Source organism: Blennius ocellaris (assembly GCF_963422515.1).
Source record: "Blennius ocellaris genome assembly, chromosome: 11".
Classification (NCBI taxonomy): Eukaryota; Metazoa; Chordata; class Actinopteri; order Blenniiformes; family Blenniidae; genus Blennius; species Blennius ocellaris.
The window spans coordinates 9864321-9886653 of record NC_137660.1 but is presented as its reverse complement, the minus strand read 5'-3'; the positions used below and the strand labels follow the sequence as shown (position 1 = coordinate 9886653).

At 43.6% G+C, this 22333-nt stretch overlaps 1 protein-coding gene across 1 annotated transcript; it reads left to right on the top strand.

Annotated features, from left to right (window-relative positions):
• Positions 1-1582: 1582 nt before the first annotated feature.
• LOC308137038 (transmembrane and coiled-coil domain protein 3-like) lies at positions 1583-15647 on the top strand. The gene is made up of 4 exons (XM_080505599.1): positions 1583-1779; positions 12588-13573; positions 13837-13972; positions 15222-15647. The coding sequence occupies exons 1-4, from the start codon at positions 1714-1716 to the stop codon at positions 15531-15533; spliced, it is 1500 nt and encodes a 499-aa protein (XP_080361725.1). The 5' UTR covers positions 1583-1713; the 3' UTR covers positions 15534-15647.
• Positions 15648-22333: the final 6686 nt, after the last annotated feature.

The following is a 22333-nucleotide window of genomic DNA, read 5'->3' as shown; positions in this document are numbered from 1 at the left end:
AAACAGCTCTTGATTCTGAATAAACATGTACTTTTCCCCCCCACAATTTAAAAAAATATTTTAAAGGCATATATTGATATGTGTAATTAGTTATTAAAACTCACATTATTCACAAACAAATGGGTGGAATTATTAAACATAGCTTTCTGGAGCACATTAATCCAGGTTAATAGTTTTAAGGAGCCAATTCCAGCAGACGTTTGAAGAAACAATGCGTACAAAGAGAAAATGCATTCAGAAGTCCTCAATTGACCTCAAACACACACACACATATGTGCCTTTGGGAGCAAAGCAGAGCATAAAAATAAAAATAAAAACATGCAAAAGGTAGAACATGCATCAGAGGAACACTCTCCACAGCACGACACTAGAAATAGCTGGTTGAAGTGAAATGAATGTGAACAAGACGCCCGAGCAGTTTGTGCATTTATTCTTGAGTTACAGCAAAAAAATAAGTATCTTGTCAGCGTGTAACCATTATGTAATGTCTACACTTTTGTTGTGACCAAGATATTTCTCAATTGCTCCTGTGCTGCACAAGAAAACGCTGAAAATGTGTTGCTGACATTTCTAGAAAATTGGATCAATGTGAAAAATGAACAGTGTTGGAACATTTTGCCTCCAGCTGAGGGAAACGTCTCCACCAGTGTGAACTAACATTAGATTTGATCATTATACACGAGTGTCACTGTTTAACTGAAGACACGTAATTGACTTGCTTTAGCTAATTTTTTTCTTCTCATTCAGTGAAATTGCAGGTACATTATGTCTGCCAGCGTCTCAGTGAATAAACCACAGCAGTGGTGTCAAACATGCAGACTGAAGTGTGTCCAGAAGTAGAAGAAAAAGTTAACCCCAAATATGACCGTTGTTTTCTGTTTCATGTATTTATAGGGGCACCTGTTTTATTAAGCGTAGCAGATATAAAAGCTGTCGCATCTGTATCTTGATGCACATCAAGCTTTAGAAATAACCTGAAGAGAGGATTTGTGGTCTTTCTGCAGGTTTTTAAGACCTCCCGAAAAGGACAAATCTCAGTTTTAGTTGGAGAAAGATTGAAAAGAGTAAACATGCTACATAAATAGAGGACATGATGTCGGGATATGTTTTTGTATTTTGCACCTGCAGGCTTTGTGGCTTTGTTGAGCGAGGCTGGATTTGGGGGAAATACACTTTGAATGCAATATTAATGTTGGACCTCTGACAAATATGTGAAATTGTTGATGGGAAAAAACAAAAACAAATATATGGGACGTTTAAAGCTGCACCTATGTCAAGGAGGAAATGTATTTTATGGAGGCTGCATCACCTCTAAAAGTTATTTTACGCACACACACACTCACACACACTCACACACACACTGAGGCTTTATCTGCCTCTGAAAGACACGTGTGTTGAAAGAGTTAAGAGAGGAGCCCTCCTCTCCTCCTCTCCTCAGTGCGCCACCCTGCAGAGAGGAATAGGCGGAGTTTGGGTTCACACACACTTTTTGTACGTTGCGCAGAGCAGCCGCCGCTCAGGGTGTGTGTGTGTGTGTGCTGCTGCTGCTCAGTGTATCCGTGTGTATATGTGTGTGTTTGTATATGTGTGTGTGAGGGGCCAGATGACGGGGCTGATCATGGATACGAGTTGAGGAGAGGGGAGAAGAGAACCCCCCTCCTCCTCCTCCTCCTCCTCCGCCGCAGCGCGCCTGGCTTCACCCCGGACACTATTATGCCCAGCGCGAACGTGTCCGTGCGAAGTTTGTCCGAAGTGGAGAAATGCCTGAGCAGCCGGACGGTGAGTGGATCGTGTGAATGCTGCGTTGCAGGCCGGCTGTCGGTCGTCCTGATCGGGGGGGGGGGGGGGGGGGGGGGGGGTGGAGGAGGTGGAGGAGGAAGGTGGGGGGGTGGGAGACCCGCCACTGTACCAGCGGTGCATTGTTGTCTCCGGAGCCGCGGAGCGTCATGTGAGGCCGGCAGACCGACAGCTGCGACTCCTCCAGGGCTGCGTAAACAAAAGAGCTCCGAGTAACATGTGAGAGCAAATATAACCACCGGAACAACCTGCATGTCTGCATTCAGAGGAGTTTGATTTACACCCTGAAACTCCCCGGCAGTTCGTCCACACGCGTAACGTCTGGAAGAGGCAACGTTTTCTCTCGTCGTGGGCTGAAAATGTCATTTTTTATTTTAGAATGTGAGCCAAAGTGTAACACACCCATTACAAGTTCCTTAGACCAGGGTTGGGCTATTGGATTTTCGTCTTTTTTTTCTCTGAGGGGGGCAGTGCTGCCCAGCCTTAATATAAGCAACATTTTGTTTTAATACTTGCCTTGAATCAGTCATATTGTTAAGATTAAATCCAGTTTCTGTCACATGTTGGTGATACAAAATTATACACTCTATACAAAACTCAGTGTTGATGGGGAAAGCTTTGCCTGCATGCATGAAGTAGTTCCCACTGGTACAATACATTTACTGTACATTTAATTTCTCACTGAGCCCACATGGACAGCTGGAGGGACACATGTCCCCCTCACACTGCCAGGGTCTACCCCAGCAGTCTCAAGCAATACTGTTTTCTACCAGGACAATGTGCCGTGGCATTTTCAGGTACTTTACAGCCCATTTCTTTAAACAGCATACTGGAATAATTAGAATTATCAGAAAATTGCACCACAAAACATGCATCTGGTGGGACAAAAGAAACAAGTTAGTTCAAGTCAGTTTTGTTGTGAATTCATCAGTATGGGAAGTCCATAATGTGTACATTGTATATCGAATAAGTTATGAGAGTGGGGGAAATCATTTAAATGCCGTTAAACATGCCATACTCTGTAATTACAGTATTAGAGTATAAAATGTTGTGGCTCTTACCAAGTCAGTCTAAATTCACTGACATTGTTAACATTTTCAGGTGTCGGACAGCATTTTACTGTTGTCTTATTAAGACAAAGTAATAAATACTTGATCGTCATAGAGTGAATAAGGATTTTTTTGTTTTTTAATTTGATGCTGCTCATCGACATGGTATGTTCGAGGCTGTGCCAAGTGTTCAAGTTGCTCTGCTGATGATGTGTTTGTTCAGGACCATAAACGCGCATGGGGATTGGTGATCTCGACATAAACTGACTGAGGCTCGGCTAATCTGCTTGTTTCAGTGTTACTGACTTGCATTCAGGTGTCTGTGTTTTCGTAGTCCTTCAGTGACTCAGTACCCGACCCAGTTCATCAGGATTGCATCATTTCTGTCACATGCAAAGTTGCTGTTATAAACAATGTCACACTTCAAATGATAAGGGCATTTTCAAGTAGTAGAAATCTCATTTGTTTCTGAAGCTATTTTTTTGATGATGCTGTTAAAATATACCCCCCCACACCTTTTTTTTCCCCCTAAAATTTTATTTCTTTTAGTTTAAAAATGATACATTTGAAATCCCTGTTTGGATTTCATTTAAACCCCTTCCTGTTATCGTCTCTTGATTTTAGAACAAATAAGGCAAAAACACTGTCATCTAATGAAAACGCATCAACCAAAATTGGAGTCGTTCTCCAAATGAGTAACATGTGTCTTGTGTCACCTGGGAGTCGGTGGAGTATCAAACTCATCTCTATCTCTTTCCATAATGTGACCTGTCATCCCCCCTCCTGTGACCACATACAGTGGTATTTGCTGTACGCAGGGCTCCTGGTAAACTCGCCTCTGGGCTGCCATGTGAGAAAACAGCACATTAATTAAATACGAATTCCTCTCAATAAATGATAATCAATAACTTTTTCTTACCGGATGAGAGCTTAAAGGAATCCTGCAGGAGTACATTTTTTTTTGCCGGCTTCTCGGGTAAGCCGTGATGTAATCACCGGCGCAGTATTCAGGGGAACAACACGTCGGACTGTTAGGTGGGTTTATTAGATTAGATATAGACTGTGTGGTTACCCTTTTTCTTCATTTTTTTTTTTTTTTTTTGGCGTCAAATGACATTCCAGTTTGGTTTCTCAAAAAGGCCTTTGTGCAGGAGAATCTAGTAGGTTAAAGGCCACATACTGTATGATGCAACACTTGGATTTCCGTGGCCTCCCTGCAGAAGCTGACTTTAACTCTCTCTCTCTCTCTCTCTCTCTCTCTCTCTCTCTCTCTCTCTCTCTCCCTCTCTCGTGGGGGCTCTCTGCAGAGGTTTGTGGCATTTCGCTCTTCTGCTATTCTTATCCTGAGACTTTTTCTCCCGTTGGAGTGGGCAGACACCTGGAACACACTGCCAATTCTCTGATAGCAACTGTCCGACATTTTTGATTTTGGAGTGTTATTTTTGCATGGCAAATGAGGTGCATCGGCCCTCATCAGGCCTTCATGTGAGCGGTCAGCGCCCCCCCCCCCCCTCCCACTTTGAACCATCACATCCAATAAATCTCCATCTTTACGTTAAGTGAATCCCGTTCGGCACTCTCGCAGTCCGTGGGGGCAAACAGACACTCGTAGTGTTAATGGGCTATTGATCTGGTCCTTGACCAGCTTGTCTGTGAGATTATAGTGAATACGTCTTGGGGTTATTCATTCGGGGGAACATAAGACTCTACACTCTGTTGCTCAACCCCCCCCATCCCCCACTTTCTTCTTTTATTCCAATGAGGCATACTGTTTGGCCTCTCAGTAAAGAAAGCAATCAAAGTTTGCCCACATAGGCAGCTGTGTGATGCAGATGAGAGGAGGAGGAGGTGGAATGAAGGGGAGGAGGCGCGGGGTGGGGGGGGCGCTGGGTGAGCTATCTGAAAATGAAAGCTGTGCTCTTTGTTGTGCTCGATCTCTGGCTCTGGTTTTCTTCCCGCTTCCCTGTGTGAGCCCTGAGTGGGAGAGTGTCTGTATCCATGAAGATCAGCTGGAAGGAATACCAATAAGCACCGCGGGCTTCTTCCCCTCTGTGGTTCTGCTCCCCCGGCTGAAGGGACGGTTTTGTTCCATCTCTACGAGAGTCCCGGCTCTGTGACAATGTGTGGGTTTATGTGGGGTGGCCAGAGGCGATGACAGAACTCTAAATGAGTGCCACTTTATGGAAAACACACCAGCAACCTTGTTCTGTGGATCCAGGCTCCCCCGATCACTGCGAGCACCTGCGCATGTATTTCAACGTGCCTGCGTGAGCTGACCCTGCGAACCATCAGATTACAGCTGCGGTTGTGAGAGCCTTCAGATGTTATTTCCTCGTAACGGGGGCAATGTGTTCCTATATTTGCCGCGGAAGTATAAAAGCCCACACCAAACACAGGTGGGACAACAATCTTACCAAGAACTCCTGACGCATTGCCTGTACTTCCTGCTAGTCAGAGCCAATATTCATTCACCCAGTGCTTCTTGGTATTTACTATAAACACCGGCGGCTTACCAACCCACTGCTAAATAATTTGTGAGATTTCACCCCACTCTCAATTCGGGACTTTAATGCTGAGTTGCCGCTTCGTCTAATGCGGCAGCGGGCAGACGAGCTGCTTTTGCATGTAAAAAAACAGAATCGCTAACTCGATCATTGATCCAGGAGGGAGCTCGCTGCGGCCGGAGATAAGCCGCATCTGCAGTTTCTTTCACTTCCACCCTCTCTCTGCTCTCCACTCCCAAAATGCGAGAGGGACATTTGGGCTCGTCTTCTCTCAAGCGTGAACACTGTGACACTTTGCCGGGCTTAAGATTGAGGCTAATGCAGATGGATCTTTATGATATGCTGCGTAGTGAGGTCAGAGCCCATTAAATGGGTCATGGTGTTGGACAGACGCTGACTTGCTATGTAGGGCAGCGTGGGGGGACAGGGGGCTCGTACGGGGCCGAGGTGCGAGGGAGGCTCCCCGGAGGGCCTGATGGCTCCCCGGCATAGCTCCACGAGGATGACGCTGATTGGGATGAAGTTTTGCTGCTGAGCTGTGTTTTGGAGCATCTTCTATTCCTGTCATGTCTCAGCGGTCTCTCTCTCTCTCTCTCTCTCTCTCTCTCTCTCTCTCTCTCTCTCTCTCTCTCTCTCTCTCTCTCTCTCGCTTTCTGCTCCACTGACACACTAATATCATCGGGTGAGTCAAACAGCGGTGGGCGTACGCCTGGCATGTTAATTTCAAAGGCAACGTCTCGCGTGTTCCACGGTGAGAAAACACATTTTCTCACACATTTCTCGTGATAAACCATATTTTAAGAAGTGCGATCGGAGCGCCATGTCTCCCGCAGCTATTAAATCTCATCGACTCCCATGCAGGGTTTCATCCCGCGGCTCAGGAATGCTGCGGCCCCCTCAGGGTTAGCGTCATCTGTTCTTTATTGGGACACTTGTTCCACATGTTGATGAACTCTTGCTGGGTTTCGACAGCAGGAACCACTGCAGGAAACTGTGTGTGTTTCAACAGCAGGGTCACTCTAGTACTGCTACGATTAGTTCACCGTCCATTACAGGAACCGGGCTCCCAAGTTTAATTATGAAGTAACTAAAAAAAGTAACAAAAAAGTCCCCGGGTCAGGGAAGTGGTACTTTTGAAAGGTTCAGAATCTTTTGGGGAGGCAAAGGGAAAAAAAACCCAAATAAATATATAAACTGTCAACAATGTCTAAGATGTTTATGTCAACAAACTAACAATGAGACTTGAACAGTATGTGCTTGATTTGTTTTATTTTTTTTACAGAAATAGCAGGTTTCTCTCCAGAGTGTTTATGAGCAGCCTGGAGCGCCGGAGAACGGCTCCGTGAAGCAGCTTCACCAATCACTTATTAACAATATAAGTAAACGACGTAGAATCAAACCAAGCAGCGTTGTTTGATGCCCATGGCTCGGGGCGTTTTTTTTTAATCACCCATCGCCAGACTTGCTCAGCGACGGGATCAAATCAGTTCTGGTTTGTTCTCGCACGTTTCTACAAGGAGACATTTCGCGGAAACGCTTCCTCCATTGCAGTTATTTTCACAAACAGCACATTTTTACATACACAAACATACATAAATGTGTTCAGACTTTTGCAAATGTTTGCAGGTTTGGTAATGTTAAAATGCTTAAAAAAAAAAAGCACAGTTTATTTTGAGGCACGATGCAAAAAATACTTTCAAAGATAGATTGATGTGTTGGGTGGAAATATACTTGATATACCTTTAGCTTTCACAAAACTCAGACTAACTGTCATTTCAATTAAATCAGCCCCAAAACACATTAATTCTCTAAAAAGGGACTGATGAAGCGAGCCACCCAGAAAATATACCACCAGTTGCCACTGTACCTGCCATGTTTTAAAAAAAATGTGAGTTGCTGTGTGTCGACAGTTTTTTCTTCTTTTATCGACATTGTGATTTAATCTCATCTGGAGCTTTGGATTAGCCACGTCAGGAACTAGTTTACACGACTGGCACAAATTAAAACCCCTCCTCATCTCTTCCTATTCATTTTACTTTCTGTCTTCTGTGTCATTGCCGCCTATTTCCTCTTCGCTGGGCTTTTACAGCCTTATTTTCTTAATCACTGCAGAAAACCTTAGGTTCTCGCCTCCTTTCACCCCGCTTACCTCAGGAACCCCAGTGAACCAATTTTTGTAAGTGTTTCAGAGAAATGAAGTGGAAAAAACCCCCCCCAAAAAACCAGGACAGCTCTTCAGCGGATTTGGAGAGATGTTTTCATTAGATTGAGGCTACTTCATTTGAGCAGAGGCATTCATGCGGAGAGACCCCTCAGATTGTCCCCGCAGTTAGTCTGAGTGGGTGGAAGAAATGTCAAGCGGCCGCGATAACGAGCAAAATGGGTTTAATAAGCTGACATGGTCCAGTCTTATCACATAGTCGAGTCTGCCTTGCTCTGCCGATGTAAAACATCTGGGTTGAGTTTTCCACATGTATCGAGTTGCTCTCATGAATCAGGCCTCATCCTGCCAAAAGCCATCTTGTTTTTTTGTAAAACAAAGCGAACGCCCCGCGTTCCAGCTGTGTGACACAACGTCCGCTGGAATCTCGCTGCTCCAGGTGCAAGCGTGAATATGGGAGTCGCGTCGATACTCTCTCCGACTGTTATCTACTCTCCTCGGCCCGCTCCTGCCGCAGGCCTCGGCGGTGATTCATCGGCGGGTTGCCTGCTGGATATTTGATCTATTTTACACTCATCCCATATCTGCCTTATCACAGCAACTTGAAGAAATAAACTTTGAGCCCTGTGCACAGTGTTTCGGCCCCTAATGCTACACAGGAGAATATCGAAGCTTTCAAAATGGGGGGGAGAAGGGCCCCCCGGGGGGGGGGGGGGGCAGGCTTAGTTCCAGTCCTGCAGAAATAGCATGCAGTCTAAGCTGTCTGGTCGAACAGGCACTTCTTTGTGTTTGTCGTTTGAAAACTAAGAAGACTCGGTAATTTGAGCAACCGGCACACCGGCCCGCCTTAAACGTCCTCACAGAAAACGGGGATATTGCGCTTCCCTCTCTGTCTCCATCACACACAGGTACAACAAAAGGCCAGTTTGTGTCCGAACGCCGACCGTTTACAAGGCGAGGGTTCTGGCTGGCACCCGTGGTTGGTAATTGGACGCAGGGCTGCTCTGCTTGTGCGTCACGCCAGTGAATCCATATGCAGTAGCTCAGCGCACGACAGTGCAGAGGTAGGACGTGACAAAGTGCGTTTTTTTTTTTTTTTTTCTGTGCAGAGAAAGAGTTCTGTGTTCACCAGGGCCAGATGCCAGAGCGAGTGGGATGAGGAGGGAGACTCCGGCACCCGGGCACACTTGTCCAGAGAAGTGTGGCTTTCTCTGGTTATACAACATACAAAAAATGTGTACATTATTACACATGCAGTGTGTAATTATTGGCCAGTGGTGTACCTTATACAACTACGTAGTGATGTAAGCAGCTCGTTGTGTGGCTGTAAAGTACTGGAGTGGAACCAGAGGGAGAATGCAGAGTGGACCTGAAGTTTATGTAATCGATGTGGCGATGGAAGTAAGAAATACTAAGAGTTTTAAACCTTTTGTAAATGTCAACGTTAATAACTTAACACGAGCACATGAGATTGCTATTAGATTCCTCAACCAGCCTCCTGTTTCTGTGTCGACGGACATCGTTTTTCAAAATGTTGCAGTATAAATCCCAAAGATTTCTGAAAAGAAAATGCGAAAAAAAAACAATCCGTTTTCACTTAAAATGTTGTCGTGTGTAAGTGTATAAGTGTCTGTTGGTTTCTTGAAGATAGACCAAAAATGGTAACGATGGTTTTCCTTTATAATTTCTTTGATCGCATGCCATAAATGATTGTTCCCAAAAAAATTAAACAGGTTATTCCCTGTTGCCACGACACAAGGAATTCACCATAAGAAAATGGTTTCTGCTCACTGTGGCTCTCTTCACAGAACGATACGACAATCCTCCCGGTGTTGTTGAGACTCATCATCTGCAACTAAAGTGTTAAACCAAATGACACGCTGGTTTCGTCATTCTCAGAGAGACAAACCAACGTGCTGCAGCTCTCGTGTCCCCCTTGCTAATGACGCATTCTCCAAACGAGTGGCGATGCCAGAGGTGACATTAAGTTCCTGCTCGAGGCATCAAAAACAAGTTGGACTTGTTGATTGAGTGTGAGATCACAGAGCCAACAGCGAGTAGCATATTTGAAAACCGAATACAGAGAGGAGAAGCTCCGCTCGACATCTTTTTTCATTTTCGTCGGCGTGTCTATTAGGTGTAATTAGTATCTAGTTCCGCACGACACTCGTGTCTTGAGAAATGTCAGCAAGGAACTCTGGAGGTACTTAGTGGTCAGTATGTGACCATGACGTGGTGATGTTGAAATGCTATGCTAAGCAGCATTACGAACTTAAGTCTGCCTGAGGAAGCCGGGGATCTGTTTATTTGCTGGAAGCCAGCAGTGTTATATTTGTGAGGGATTAGTGCCGCTTTGTACCGCCCATAGTGCTTGTTGAACAACACTTTGTAACAAGGATTTACCAGCTCACGTTCCCTGTCGTTACTCTGCTATGGCGCCGTGATCGGCTCGCGGGATACAGTGTCCCGGCTCTGCCGCTGTTACGCGACAGTTTGCTTACATTTGAAACGACATCTGAATGAGTCACTGCTTTGTTTCCTCTTTGCGGAGTGTCTCAGTGTTTCCTGTTGAAGTTGCCCACTGGACCTTTGTTAAAATCAACCTCACTTCCCCAAATCTGCAGGAGAGATTTCCTAAGACGCAGCAGTTAAAGACAGAGCCTCATGTTACACTTCAATGGGGTATTTGTAATTAACTGTCAAAAACAAAACGATGTCTGGAAAAGGGATTTTCTGAGCATTGTGGCTTCTGTGTGACATTATCACTGACCTACATTTCATGTGCATGCTCTAGTTGTTTCACACACAATAATAAGCGCTATCTCAAGTTTGTCATCTGTCTCTCATACTATAAACAAACAGGATTAAAACTGTCTGGTAGAAGCGAGCAGATGTGCCAAGTAAGCGCATTACAGACACGCCCAGATGGTCTTGCGGTGTCGGGAGCAGGATCGTCCACCAGTGGGACCTCGTGAGAGGAAACGACGCGGCGAAAGGGAACTTGCGCTTCCATTGGTCTTGTGACACAGACGCCATCGAAATAATAGGAATTGGTGACTGTCGGTCCATCTGTCTCCGACATAGTGACTTCATTCAACGTGGGGTTGTGATGAGCTATAATTAATCTATTCTGTGCAATAATAACATAATCTCTGGATATTTGTAATCACCACCAACATTATCATGCAAGAATTTAAAATATTGCCACGTTATCTTGATCTATTATTGCACATGTTTTTCATACTGTTTGTATTATTCATTCTGTTCACTTGCTGCTGCGATGATACAAGCTTCCCCACCGCCAGACTCCCCAGGATTTCATCGGCCTTGTTTGTTGCATTTTTGTGATTTTTTTTTTTTTGTGGACCAAAATCCCTGATTTTGCAGGACCTTTTCCATAAAATTGTGATTAAAGTTGCTGTGTTTTTTTTTTTTTTTTAGGTGTTTGGTGCTGCCAAATTCAATTCAACTTTATTTATATAGCACCAAATACAACGCAGTCATCTCAAGGCAGTTTTACAGAAAAAAACAGATAATTCCATGAGCAAGCATAGGTGACTGTGGGAAGGAACAATTCCTTGTTAATAGGAAGAAACCTGCAGAACCAGACTCAGAGGAGAAACCTGCAGAACCAGGATCAGGAAAAACCTGCAGAACCAGGCTAAGGAAAAACCTGCAGAACCAGACTTGGAAGAAAAACCTGCAGAACCAGGCCTTCACATAAAAACAGAGAATCACAGTTCAAAAGTTAAAAAGGCGCAGAATCTCACATAAAACATCAGATAAAAACATAAAATGCACATTCCACTGTCTCACAGCATACACACACACACACACACACACACACCCCATTGCCACTAGTCCCTCCTGACCTCTCCTTGTTTCGTACTGTGACAGACACTTGTGATACAAAACAAAAACAAAAAGCTGCAACCAGGTTACAGTTTTGTCTTTAATGAAGTCTAACAGGTCGAGGTCATGGGTCTGCAACCTTTATGACCAAAGGAGCTACTTTTGTGATTTTCCACCAAGTCAAGTTTACTTGGTGCTGCAAAACACCTTGAACCTTTAAAATGAGGTTGACACAGGTTGTAAAGTTTTGTATAAACAGTAGTATTGAAACATGTCCAAAAACTGTGTCTTCAATTACAATTTAGCCTGGTAGATGTTTCATTACATTATCAGCTGTTTTGGTACCTGATTCTCGTGGTTTCATCCTTCTTTTCCAACACTTTTCAGGCAATTTTCACATTCTAGAATAGAATAAAATACAAGAAAAATACTTTATTCCTCCTGCAGTGAACGTCCTTGGAGAATTGCTCCACACTGAATAAATACAAAGGAAGTTGAGTATCAAATAAGACAGGATTCAAATATAATAAGTAATTTTAAATATTAATATGTACAAGATTTCACGATCAGAAAGAATGAAATGAACCAAAACACAGCAAGGAGTTATAATCTTATCTTCTCTTTTCTGAGCAGTTTTGCTTATTATTGAAGCTTTTTTTCCCCCTCTTAGACATTTTTGTCATTTTAGCATTTGTTTTCCCATTTTGGTTATTGTGCCTTTTTTAATCCCAAAAAAGATAACAGTCCTTTTGAAAATGACTTTGGTGTATGGATCAAATAAAAATAATCTAAAATGTTTATCAAGGTATAACTTAGTAAGAGCTTCATAAAGCTGCTACAACAGTGCCAAAGAGCCACATGTGGCTCCAGAGCCACAGGGTGAAGATTAATCCTGAACCAGTCATGTTCGACTTTAACAGAAAAAAAAAAGACAAGATCAAAATGAATCGGCTCCCAATCGGTTCCTGTTGTTCAAGTAAAAGAGCCCGCTCTTGTGTCAGACATTGGATTGGTTAAAGGTACAGGCCACATTTGAAATAGCAGGGATTTGTTGAATTTGCGTTAATACAACAATAACAGCAACAAGAAATGCATGAAATTGGAGTTGTAGGCCAAACAATTGCTTTTCTAGCCGGCCACTATTGCTGAGTAAGCATTTTTCAGTTTTTAAAGTTCCCCCATTTCATTAATACGGTTTCTATTTCTCGTTCTGCTTCCTTGTAGGACCGGAGTAGTGACTGCAGTTTCCTCAACCCCACTGGATCAATGCGGCGAGGCTCCTCAGAGAATCATCTGGATTTGGACCTGAGCGATGGGGGTCACACTCCCGCTCTGGGCTTCGAGGTCCAGCGGAGTCGTTCCTGCCTGGACAACCTCCAGCAGAAGATCCTGAAGGTCACGGAGCAGCTCAAGATAGAGCAAAGGGCCCGGGATGAGAACGTGGCGGAGTACCTGAAGCTGGTGACCAGCGCCGACAAGCAGCAGGTCGGGCGCATCAAGCAGGTGTTCGAGAAGAAGAACCAGAAGTCGGCGCAGAACATCTCCCAGATGCAGAAGAAGCTGGAGCAGTACCATCGCAAAATGAAAGAGAGCGAGGTTCAACACAGCCCGTCGCCGCACGCCCACAAGCACAGCACCATCCCCAGGGAGTCGCCCCGAGAGCTGCTCAGGGACATGACGGGCAGCGGCCGCCACCCGACCATGGACAAGGTGAAAACCATCGGGCCGGGTGTCTCCCTCTCGCCCCCTTTCTTCTTCAGCAAGCCCAGGGAGTTCGCCAACCTCATCAGGAACAAGTTCGGCAGCGCCGACAACATCGCCCACCTCAAAACCAGCCTGGACGCCTCGCCCCCGCTGCCCACCGACAACGCGGCCAAGGGGCTGAGCAGCAGCACCTCCATGGTGGACAAGCCCAAGTACCCCAGCGACGACGAGTGCTCCTCGGGCAGCGCCTCCAATTCTGACGGCAACGGGCACCTGGTGGTGGGGGGAGGAGGAGGAGGAGGCGGGGCCGCGGGGCCGGCCCAGGCACTCAGTCCGGGGCAGCAGACCCCCGGCGAAGCTCCGAGTCGACTCGCCCTGAGCCTGGAGGAGGTGAGGGAGATCAAAGAGACCCAGAGCCAGCTGGAAGAGGACATCGAGGAGTTAAAGGTGCAGTTCAAGAGAGAGTACGGCATCATGAGCCAAACCCTGCAGTTAGAAAGATACAGGTACGTTTCTTTGGCTCAGTGAGCCATGTTTGTGAATCAGGACACCGCACCAGGCCTAAAGTCTCACCTTTAGCCCATGATTAGGATGGAAACTGGTGGTCATAGTGAACGTTGGGCGACTTTCTGAGATGGATGTTGGATACTGCAGTTAATTAATCTAAAGTCACACTCAGATATATACATATCGGATACCATATTGAGTGCGCAGTTCTCTGAAACTTGGAAAAACTCAGATTCCTGGGCCGTCTTGTGACTTATTGCAGGTACGAGCGTTTGGAAGACCAACTAAACGACATGAGTGAACTGCACCAGCACGAGATGGCGAACCTGAAGCAGGAGCTGGCCAGCATCGAGGAGCGGGTGGCCTACCAGGCCCACGAAAGGGCCACGGACATCCAGGTATGGAGCAGGAATGTAAAGTAGCTGGATTCGGACACTGCAAGAGAAGCAGGCTGAGGGGCTTGTCATTCAGGTGGCATCTTGAAAAATATGCCAGATCAGCAGCTTTCCTGAACGTCTGTTCACAGTATAGGAATGTCTGAAAATTCTACTTTTCACTGGAGCAGCTACAATGTTATGAACCGCTGACGACCACCGGAGTGGGTCTGATATGTCGGCGCAAAGTGAACAATTTTCTCCTCAAAGCGACGCATTCATGTGAATTTAACAAGAACTGAGTTGTTTGGACAGATGGACGTGTTGGAGCGTCTCCAAAACAAGCTCTTATGTCAGTATCTATCGTAAAAAATTGAAAAGTGGTGAACGAGCAGAGTACTGAGGCTTCAGTCCCATTTTAAAATGGAAATTTTTTTTTATCCTTAATGCGTTCAGAAGATGGGTAATATTTTTTACTTTTTTACTATTTTAAATCTGATAATGTACAGAATGCTGCCCTCCAAGTCAATATTAGACATAAAAATATTTCTTACAAAATGAGTGACTAAATTGGCATCCAGATGGATTAAAACCTGTAAAAATACATTGTTATAAAATACATAATTATAAAACGATAGCTGTTGGGGTTTTTTTTTTTTTTTTTTTGAAGAGGGGATTTTTGTTTTTAATGACTTTGGAAGGTGATAAATTAAACCACAGCTTGAGGGTTAAATGCTGCCGCTACATGGATGTTGTTGTTGTTAGTGTGTGTGTGTGTGTGTGTGTGTGTGTGTGTGTGTGTGTGTGTGTGTGTGTGTGTGTGTGTGTGTGTGTGTGTGTGTGTGTGTGTGTGTGTATCTATATCTATAGCTGTATCTATGTCTATCTATATAATAGATATAGATATAGATATAGATATAGATATAGATATATTTATTTAATTTTTTAATTTTTGGTTTTAAATACTTTTTACAGTCGTTTCTCAACAAGCTCATTAAAAATAAATTTTTACATGTATTTATTCTCATGGTACATTTTTTTTTTTTTCCTGACTGGAAATCATCCACAACCATTGTACTGAATATCTTAAAGAGTAGTTGTACACCCTTGCAATGCAGACTAGAGTCTCTCACACATTATCAGGGGGTTTAAAGATGACAAGCTCTTCCTGCCACTCCCCACATAAGTTTTACTCCATTGCAACCTCACGTAGATCAGCTACTGATCCTTAAAGCAGTATTTTTTCTTTAATCTTTCTCACCGTGTTTCTCAGGAGGCCCTGGAGTCGTGTCAGACCCGCGTCTCCAAGCTGGAGCTGCAGCAGCAGCAGCAGCAGCAGACGGTGCAGCTGGAGAGCTACGACGCCCGCGTCCTGCTGGGGAAGAGCATCAACATCATGCTGGCCATCATCACCGTCATCCTGGTGTGCGTCTCCACCGCCGCCAAGTTCGTGGCGCCGCTGATGAGGAGCCGCTACCACGTGGTGGCCACCGTCCTGGGCGTGTGCTTCCTCACCATATTTTGGAAGAACTGGGAGGGTCTGCAGTACGCCGTAGACCGACTGCTGGTGCCCGCCTCACAGTGAAGGTCCCACGAACACCGACGCCGTCAGGACGGGGGGTCGTCTCAAGACGATTGGTTGTACAATCGTCAGAAGACGCCGTCGCCATGCGTTCACTGAAGTCGCTGTTTTTCTTCGAAATTGGACTTAAATGAAATTCAGGTGATTATTCCCCCCCCCCCCCCCCCCCCCCCCCCCTCTTGTCTGAGACTTGAATGTGTGTGACTAACAGTTTCCTATAATCTTTCACAATGATATTTATATAACAGTAACTTTTACTACTTCTCCGGTGATTTGCAATGAAATGGTGAGGAGATAATAATAGTCCATTCAAGTATTAGTAAAGAGGACGAGGAGTGTATTTTCACTGTAAACCACACAAAGACATGGAGCTCACTGTTACAAGAAAAAAGAAGAAAAAAAATCATCTTAGATGATGGAAATACTGGCATTTCTTTTTTTTTTTTTTTTTTTTCTATTTTGCTTCCATGAAATTAAAACCTATCCTGCACTGCAGGAATGTTCCCGGAGGGAGACTTCACCTGTCGTATCTTATCGTCCGCGGCGATACAATACAATCAAACACCTTCTATTAATAGTCGGGCACAGTTAGTTAATTCTCAATCAGCTGTGTAGCTTCACTTTGTCAATTTGTTTTAAAAGGTTTTAGCGTCGACCGGAAGTTTTTGTTACATTTCGGGTCAGAAAACAGGTTAAAGTTTTTCTTGTGTTTCCAGACTTTGCTCTCAGCCGGTGGTTTTCAAAGTGTGTGGGGAGAATCCGCCGGGGAAAAAAAAATTGGGCAAGCGAACTAGATTTGTTGGAGCGCGTAATAAAAATGATTTGATAAAAAATGATCAATTAAGCTTAATTGCATTCCATGGAAAGACTCACCTCGTAATAATATCTTACTTTTGTAAGTCGGGCTCATCCTGTCCCACTTTTGAAAACCGCTCTAAATGAACTGGCTGCATGAGATATGAAGTATATTTCACTGTTTCACATTCATGGACTCTTAAAGCAGAGGCGGGAGTGAATCTTAATTTTAAATAATATATTTTCAATTTCTTTTATTCGTGCCCCATCAGCCCTGCCACTAACCTCCGCGTTTCGCTGTTAACTGTTGATGTATAGAGTGCAATACATTTGATTTCCATGAGCACTGTTGTTTTTGAATCATTCTTTCAGGAGTGGTAGTTTTACATTAAGGTTTTGGGAGGAGCCCAACGGGGTGCTGGGGTGCTGGTGAGGTGGGCATGAGAGATCCATAACCACTAAAGCCACTGCTGGGATCCCATGAGAACCAGCTGCCTCGTCTCTCGTGGGTCAACAATCAATTCCGAGATGCGTTACCGTGCCGCACGCGCTCGGCTCTCCGTGTGCCGACGTCTTACGGGTTTTTAGCCCGGTTTCCATGTTCCTCTTACCAATGTGACGGAGAGGCGATGGTTTATACTGTGATACTAAGCTTCTCTCGAAGCGAAAAAAATGAAACGATCCTATTGTAATGTTCTTTTTGAAGGAGCAGCGGGCGACTCTGAGCTCTCTTGTCGGTGCCTGACGAACATGAGCCCATTTGTTCGGACTGACCAATGTGCACATTCTTGAACATTGCCTATAATTTCATTTCACATGAAACTACAGATGGACCACTTATCTGCCACAATAACATATTTGAGGTTCGTCACCTTTGTGTTTCACTGTCATCTTTTTTTTTCTTTCTTTTTTTTCTTTTTTTACTTCCTGTTTTGACAAGTTTGAGGAAGTTTTACATGCAAAAAAACATGTTCTGGTTTACGTTCTCTTTCACCCTCTGTTGCACGGTGTGATCAGTCGTTTGTATTGCCATGCATTACGTGCCTTTGTCTGACAATTTATGTTAAATTAAACATCTTTTTAATCAGCCTGTGACTGATGCCTGGACTCTTTGTTGAGATCTTCTCGTGTGATGTGTAGTTTACTGAAGCAAGCACACTGAAACTTCTGAACTCATTTATTGTCTCAGGAAATAGTGTGGATGGGAGAAAAAAGTAAAATGTGCCTCCACAGGGTGTAATTCCCTCCATACACTGACCATGCCGGTTTCCTTCATTAGTTTTCTAATGCATATCGCTTCGAGTTGATCTTTTTTGTTTTATATGAGGAGTCCGGGGAGGGGTGCAGCTGAGTGTTCCAGTGATGTACAAATCAATACACTGGATGAGCCTCCAGACATCATATCAAAAATCCTCTTGATTAAAGGCTGAGCGGTTCCAGGTGGTCTGTAAACATTTAATAATGTAATTTCCTTGTTATCAATAAAGCCCTTTATCACTGTGTAGCATCCTTCCTTATCTTTCATTTGTGAGGGGAGCAAAATTTAATTTATTCCTAATTAGAATAGCCACTCCTCTGTGGTAAACAATGTGGATAGACAGAACCAGCCGATGGCGGTAAGTCAACTTTGTGGATGCAAGCTGCCCTTAAACACAGATTATATCTTGTTTTTCTTTTTTTTTTCTTATTATTTTACCGCTGTACTTCTTGTTATGAGGTTTTTCCAGCCTGTTGACATTAAGGCTTAATAACTTTGTATTCTTGATGAAGCATGAATTTATATAAAAAAATCAAAGTTTTAGTCATTTGTTGAAACGCTGCATGACCCGAACAGTAAAACATCTGTCTGCTAATAAAGAAAGAACATAACATATAAGTAAACATGTTCAACATTTGTGACCAAGTGTGAACTGAAGTCCAAGGTTTCGTTGAAGTTAAGTTCCCCCCCGAGGTCCCCTCTTGTAGAGTCTCAAGGCCGTAACCAAGAGTTTTTCGGAGGGAGGCGGAACTCAACGTGTGGCGTGCCGGGTTCTGAACCAGCATGGAGCTCAGGTCCTGTACGTCATCACCCTCGGGTCTCCTCAGAGCTCTTCAGAGGCAACGCAAGGTTAGCATCACACCTTATTGACATTATGAGAAAAATAAAGTGACAAAGAATCAGTTGTTACAAGATTAGATGTGGAGAAGGCATCCCATTCAGTCAGGTGGGATTATTTATATCTGGTCCTCAACAGATATTAGGATGCCTGAAATCGTTACGCCACTCACTTACAGCCTCAATCAAAAATGAAAGGGAATCTATCCAAACCTGATTGATTGGAGAGAGGATGCAGACGGGGGCGCCCCCTCAGCCCTGCTCTCTTTGCTTTATTTATTTATTGAGCTTCTGATTCAGGCGGTCAGAGAGGATAGCGATAAAATCTATGCATATGAAGACGATATTCTTATGTCGCTTACTTGTCCTGAGACAAGTCTTATCAAAGTAGAGAAATGTAGAAGAAAGAAAAATATTGGTTCATGTCCAGGATGCAGACTAAACTAAACTAAAACACGGAGCCTCGCTTTCAACTATAAACGTGGGGAAATCATTTCCAGAAAATGTCAATTTAAATGGGAAAACAACATGATTGATTATTTAGGTGTCCAGATACCTAAAGACTTAACCTCAATTTATGGTAATAATTAAAGCCCCATTACAGCAGACATTTAAACAGACATAAACAGGTGGTGACTTATTACCAGTCAGCATGTATAAGTGAATAGAAACAGTAAACATATTGCATCGACTTCTCTTTCTCTTTCAATCACTGCTGGTGGAAATACCACCCCACAAACAGGTTAATGATGGGAATAGAATGATTTCCTCCAAAACCTAATATGGGAGGTAAAAATACCTCCCTCCTCGTTAATAGGAGACATGCGTCTTTTAAATACCGATTTGAATAAACCGCTTCCCGAGATAACAGTCCCCTTGAACATCTGGGAAAAAAAAGGACACACAATTTGAACAAAACACTGGATAACACATGACACAAAAATCATCCCTGCTGAACGAGACAATAGATTTAAATGCTGAAGCTGTACTTCATTTATAATAATAACAAATGGCAAAGGATTATTGGCCTTTCAGCAAATTAAAAGCACCTTTCACCCTAGAGAATTAAGATGTCTTCAGATACCTTCAACTGAGAAATTACTATGACAAAAACATTAAATGGACAACAGAGGGAGGATTAAATGTGATTAAAATATTTATGGAGGCACAAAAAAGCAACACCATCGTAAAATTGATGTACACATCCTTGCAGCAGGACAGAGGTCACTCCACACCATAAGTTAAAACAAACTAAAGTAACTGAAGAAGACTGGCTCAACATCTGGAAAGCACAGTCGTCCTCCTCCAGCCCGGCTCTGTGGAGAGAATTCAGTTGGAAAAAACATCCTGAGATTCTTTATCACTTCAAAGATCAAAGCAATCAGATCAGTTTTAGGCTCAGATATAGACTTCTCTTTCATTCTTATGTATTTAGGGAATTTACCAACAACCATCGAGAAACAACATAGGTACAGAATACAAAATCTGATAATCAGTTGCAAAAACAAACAAAAAGCAATAAGAAGAAAATGTCTCAATAAGAAGCCTCCATCTACTTGAGAATGGAAAGAGAAATACACTATGGAGCACCCCACCTTCCAGATGCACAGATACTCAGTTTGAGAAACACTGAGGACCTTGGAAAAATTCCTTCTGTGGCTAAGCCTTTTGTTTACACTTTAGAAATGATTTAAATTCAGAATGTAATACACGTTGAACCGGCATTGACCTTGTCTTCCATTCCTGCGGTTATTTTTTGTTTGTTTGTGTAATATAAAAACATATAATAATAAACATAATGTATCAAGACAATGCATTGAATGCTCTTTCTGGAAAGTGTGATCTTCGTTTCCCTCAGAAATGTTTGCAGGAGAAGAATAAACCCCTTTAATAATGGATTGAGCACACAGTATGTGCCCTGCATTTGGTACAGGATGCAATCCCCGTCACTGCCACTAGGGGGAAGAGGTGCTGCGCTGTTTAAATGAGAAACACACTTTGGGATGGACTGAGAAGTCCTCATGCACACTTTCTGGATTTCTGCGTCCCTTTTTCACCTTGATTGATTTTTTTTTAAATGATCCATTTTGGCACATTGCACTGACTCCACCAGTAATGAGGAAAACTTGTTCCCTGTCGCTTCGCATCAAAACCACAGCCTCCATGCATCACTACAGTTTGGTGCAGGTTTCCACTGCAGCATTTCTCAGTGTATTTCATTTACATTAAATCTAGGTCATTCTGTTTCGTTGTGAAGGGATCCTTTTTTTTTTTTTTTGTGGACTAATGTGATTCCCTACCGTGTATGTTTTAGTGGCCAGGAGGAAGATGAGCACAGGTTCATTCACTGTGAATAAAATGTAATGAAAGCTCAGGCAAATATCATCAAAACATGAACGCTGAAATGTCAATTTCAGCCACATTTCATGGATGCTTCTGAGTTACCTTGTGTTAAGATTTAACAACCAGACGCCTCTTTAAGCAACTGACTGAGGACCTGTAAATGAAGCCAACTGATACCTACAAAACAAACGAGGGCTATAAAAAGATATTAAAGTGCTTCCAGCCTGCAATTTCCCCCGTCTGAGATGTCATTAAGAAATGGCATTTTAAAAGGAACTGTGCAAATCAGGACATGATCAGAAAGGCTTAGAAAACTTTCAGATAAAATCTCTTTAAGGGAAAAAATAAACCCCAACACATCAGGCCCGAGAATGCTAACAGGGTCTTTATGGATGAATCATCGGGGAGACGTTTTACCTGCGGCCTGATTACAAAGTCAACATCTCAAGTCTGCAACGCAAAGTCTGGAGAGGCCCGGCTCAATCTGGAAACAAGTGAAGTAGGGCTGATGAGGTGAAAAAAAATAAAAATAAAGCTGCTCCCTGGCCACAATCACAAAAGGTATGTTTGGGCAAAGACAAACAGAACAGCGTTTGATGAAAATAACAGCTTGCCAACTGTTAATCACAAGGGTGAAAATATCCTCCTTCAAGGTTGTGTATGGCAGGTAGAGGTAAGAAACGCTGTGCGCACTGAGAGGGAACTGGAGCCTGCCAAATAACTGCAAATTATTGATGCAATTAAAAAAAAAAAGATACTTGCTTCTTATACAATCTTCCAAAAACATACTTTACAATCACCCATGAACTGCTTCAAGAAAACACGAGCTGGGCTCCTGCAGTGGCGTTCACAGTCCTCCCCTGGCCATAGCTGGAAAGCTGCTGGGAGCTTTTCGCCATGCTGTGCATGTCAGACCAACTAAATATATCTCAGAAATTGAGGCGATCTCCAAGGAACAGGAGAGAAATGTTGTTGTTGTTTTTCTCTCCTAAATCTTGAAAAGTGTCTCAGCTGACTACAAAAATGTGTTTGACCAATGGGGCACCACTGAGTTGTGACTTACTGCGATAACTTCCGCATGTCTCACTGTTACTGCGTTGCTTTTGAAAGTCAGGAAATTAAAGTCCAATCAATAAAGTATGGGGTTTTTCTTTTTTTCCTTTCTTCTTCCCCTGGACTCCCCCCGACTGGACCTCGAAAGGTTGACCTCATCTTCACTTTTTCAAACTTTACAATGAAGCCAAATTACAGACCCTTCAAAATAAAAAAGTAGAGCTTTGATTCCAGAAAGTCTTCTTGATGTGCAAATCTGATTTGGGTATCTCAAAGCCCCGGGCACCCTGTGTGATCTCTGACACTGCTCTGGAACCACTCTGGGTCCTGGAGGGTCACAGTCCTGCAGGTTTTCAATGTCTTCCTGCCACACCTGTTTGTGGAAACGCTGGTATGTGTAGAACCGTGCAGGACCGCAGCCCTACAGGACCTGAAGTGAATTACGTTGAAACAACATCAATATGCCATAATGCATCTTACTATTATGCATTATTTTTAATTGATTGTGCACGTATCT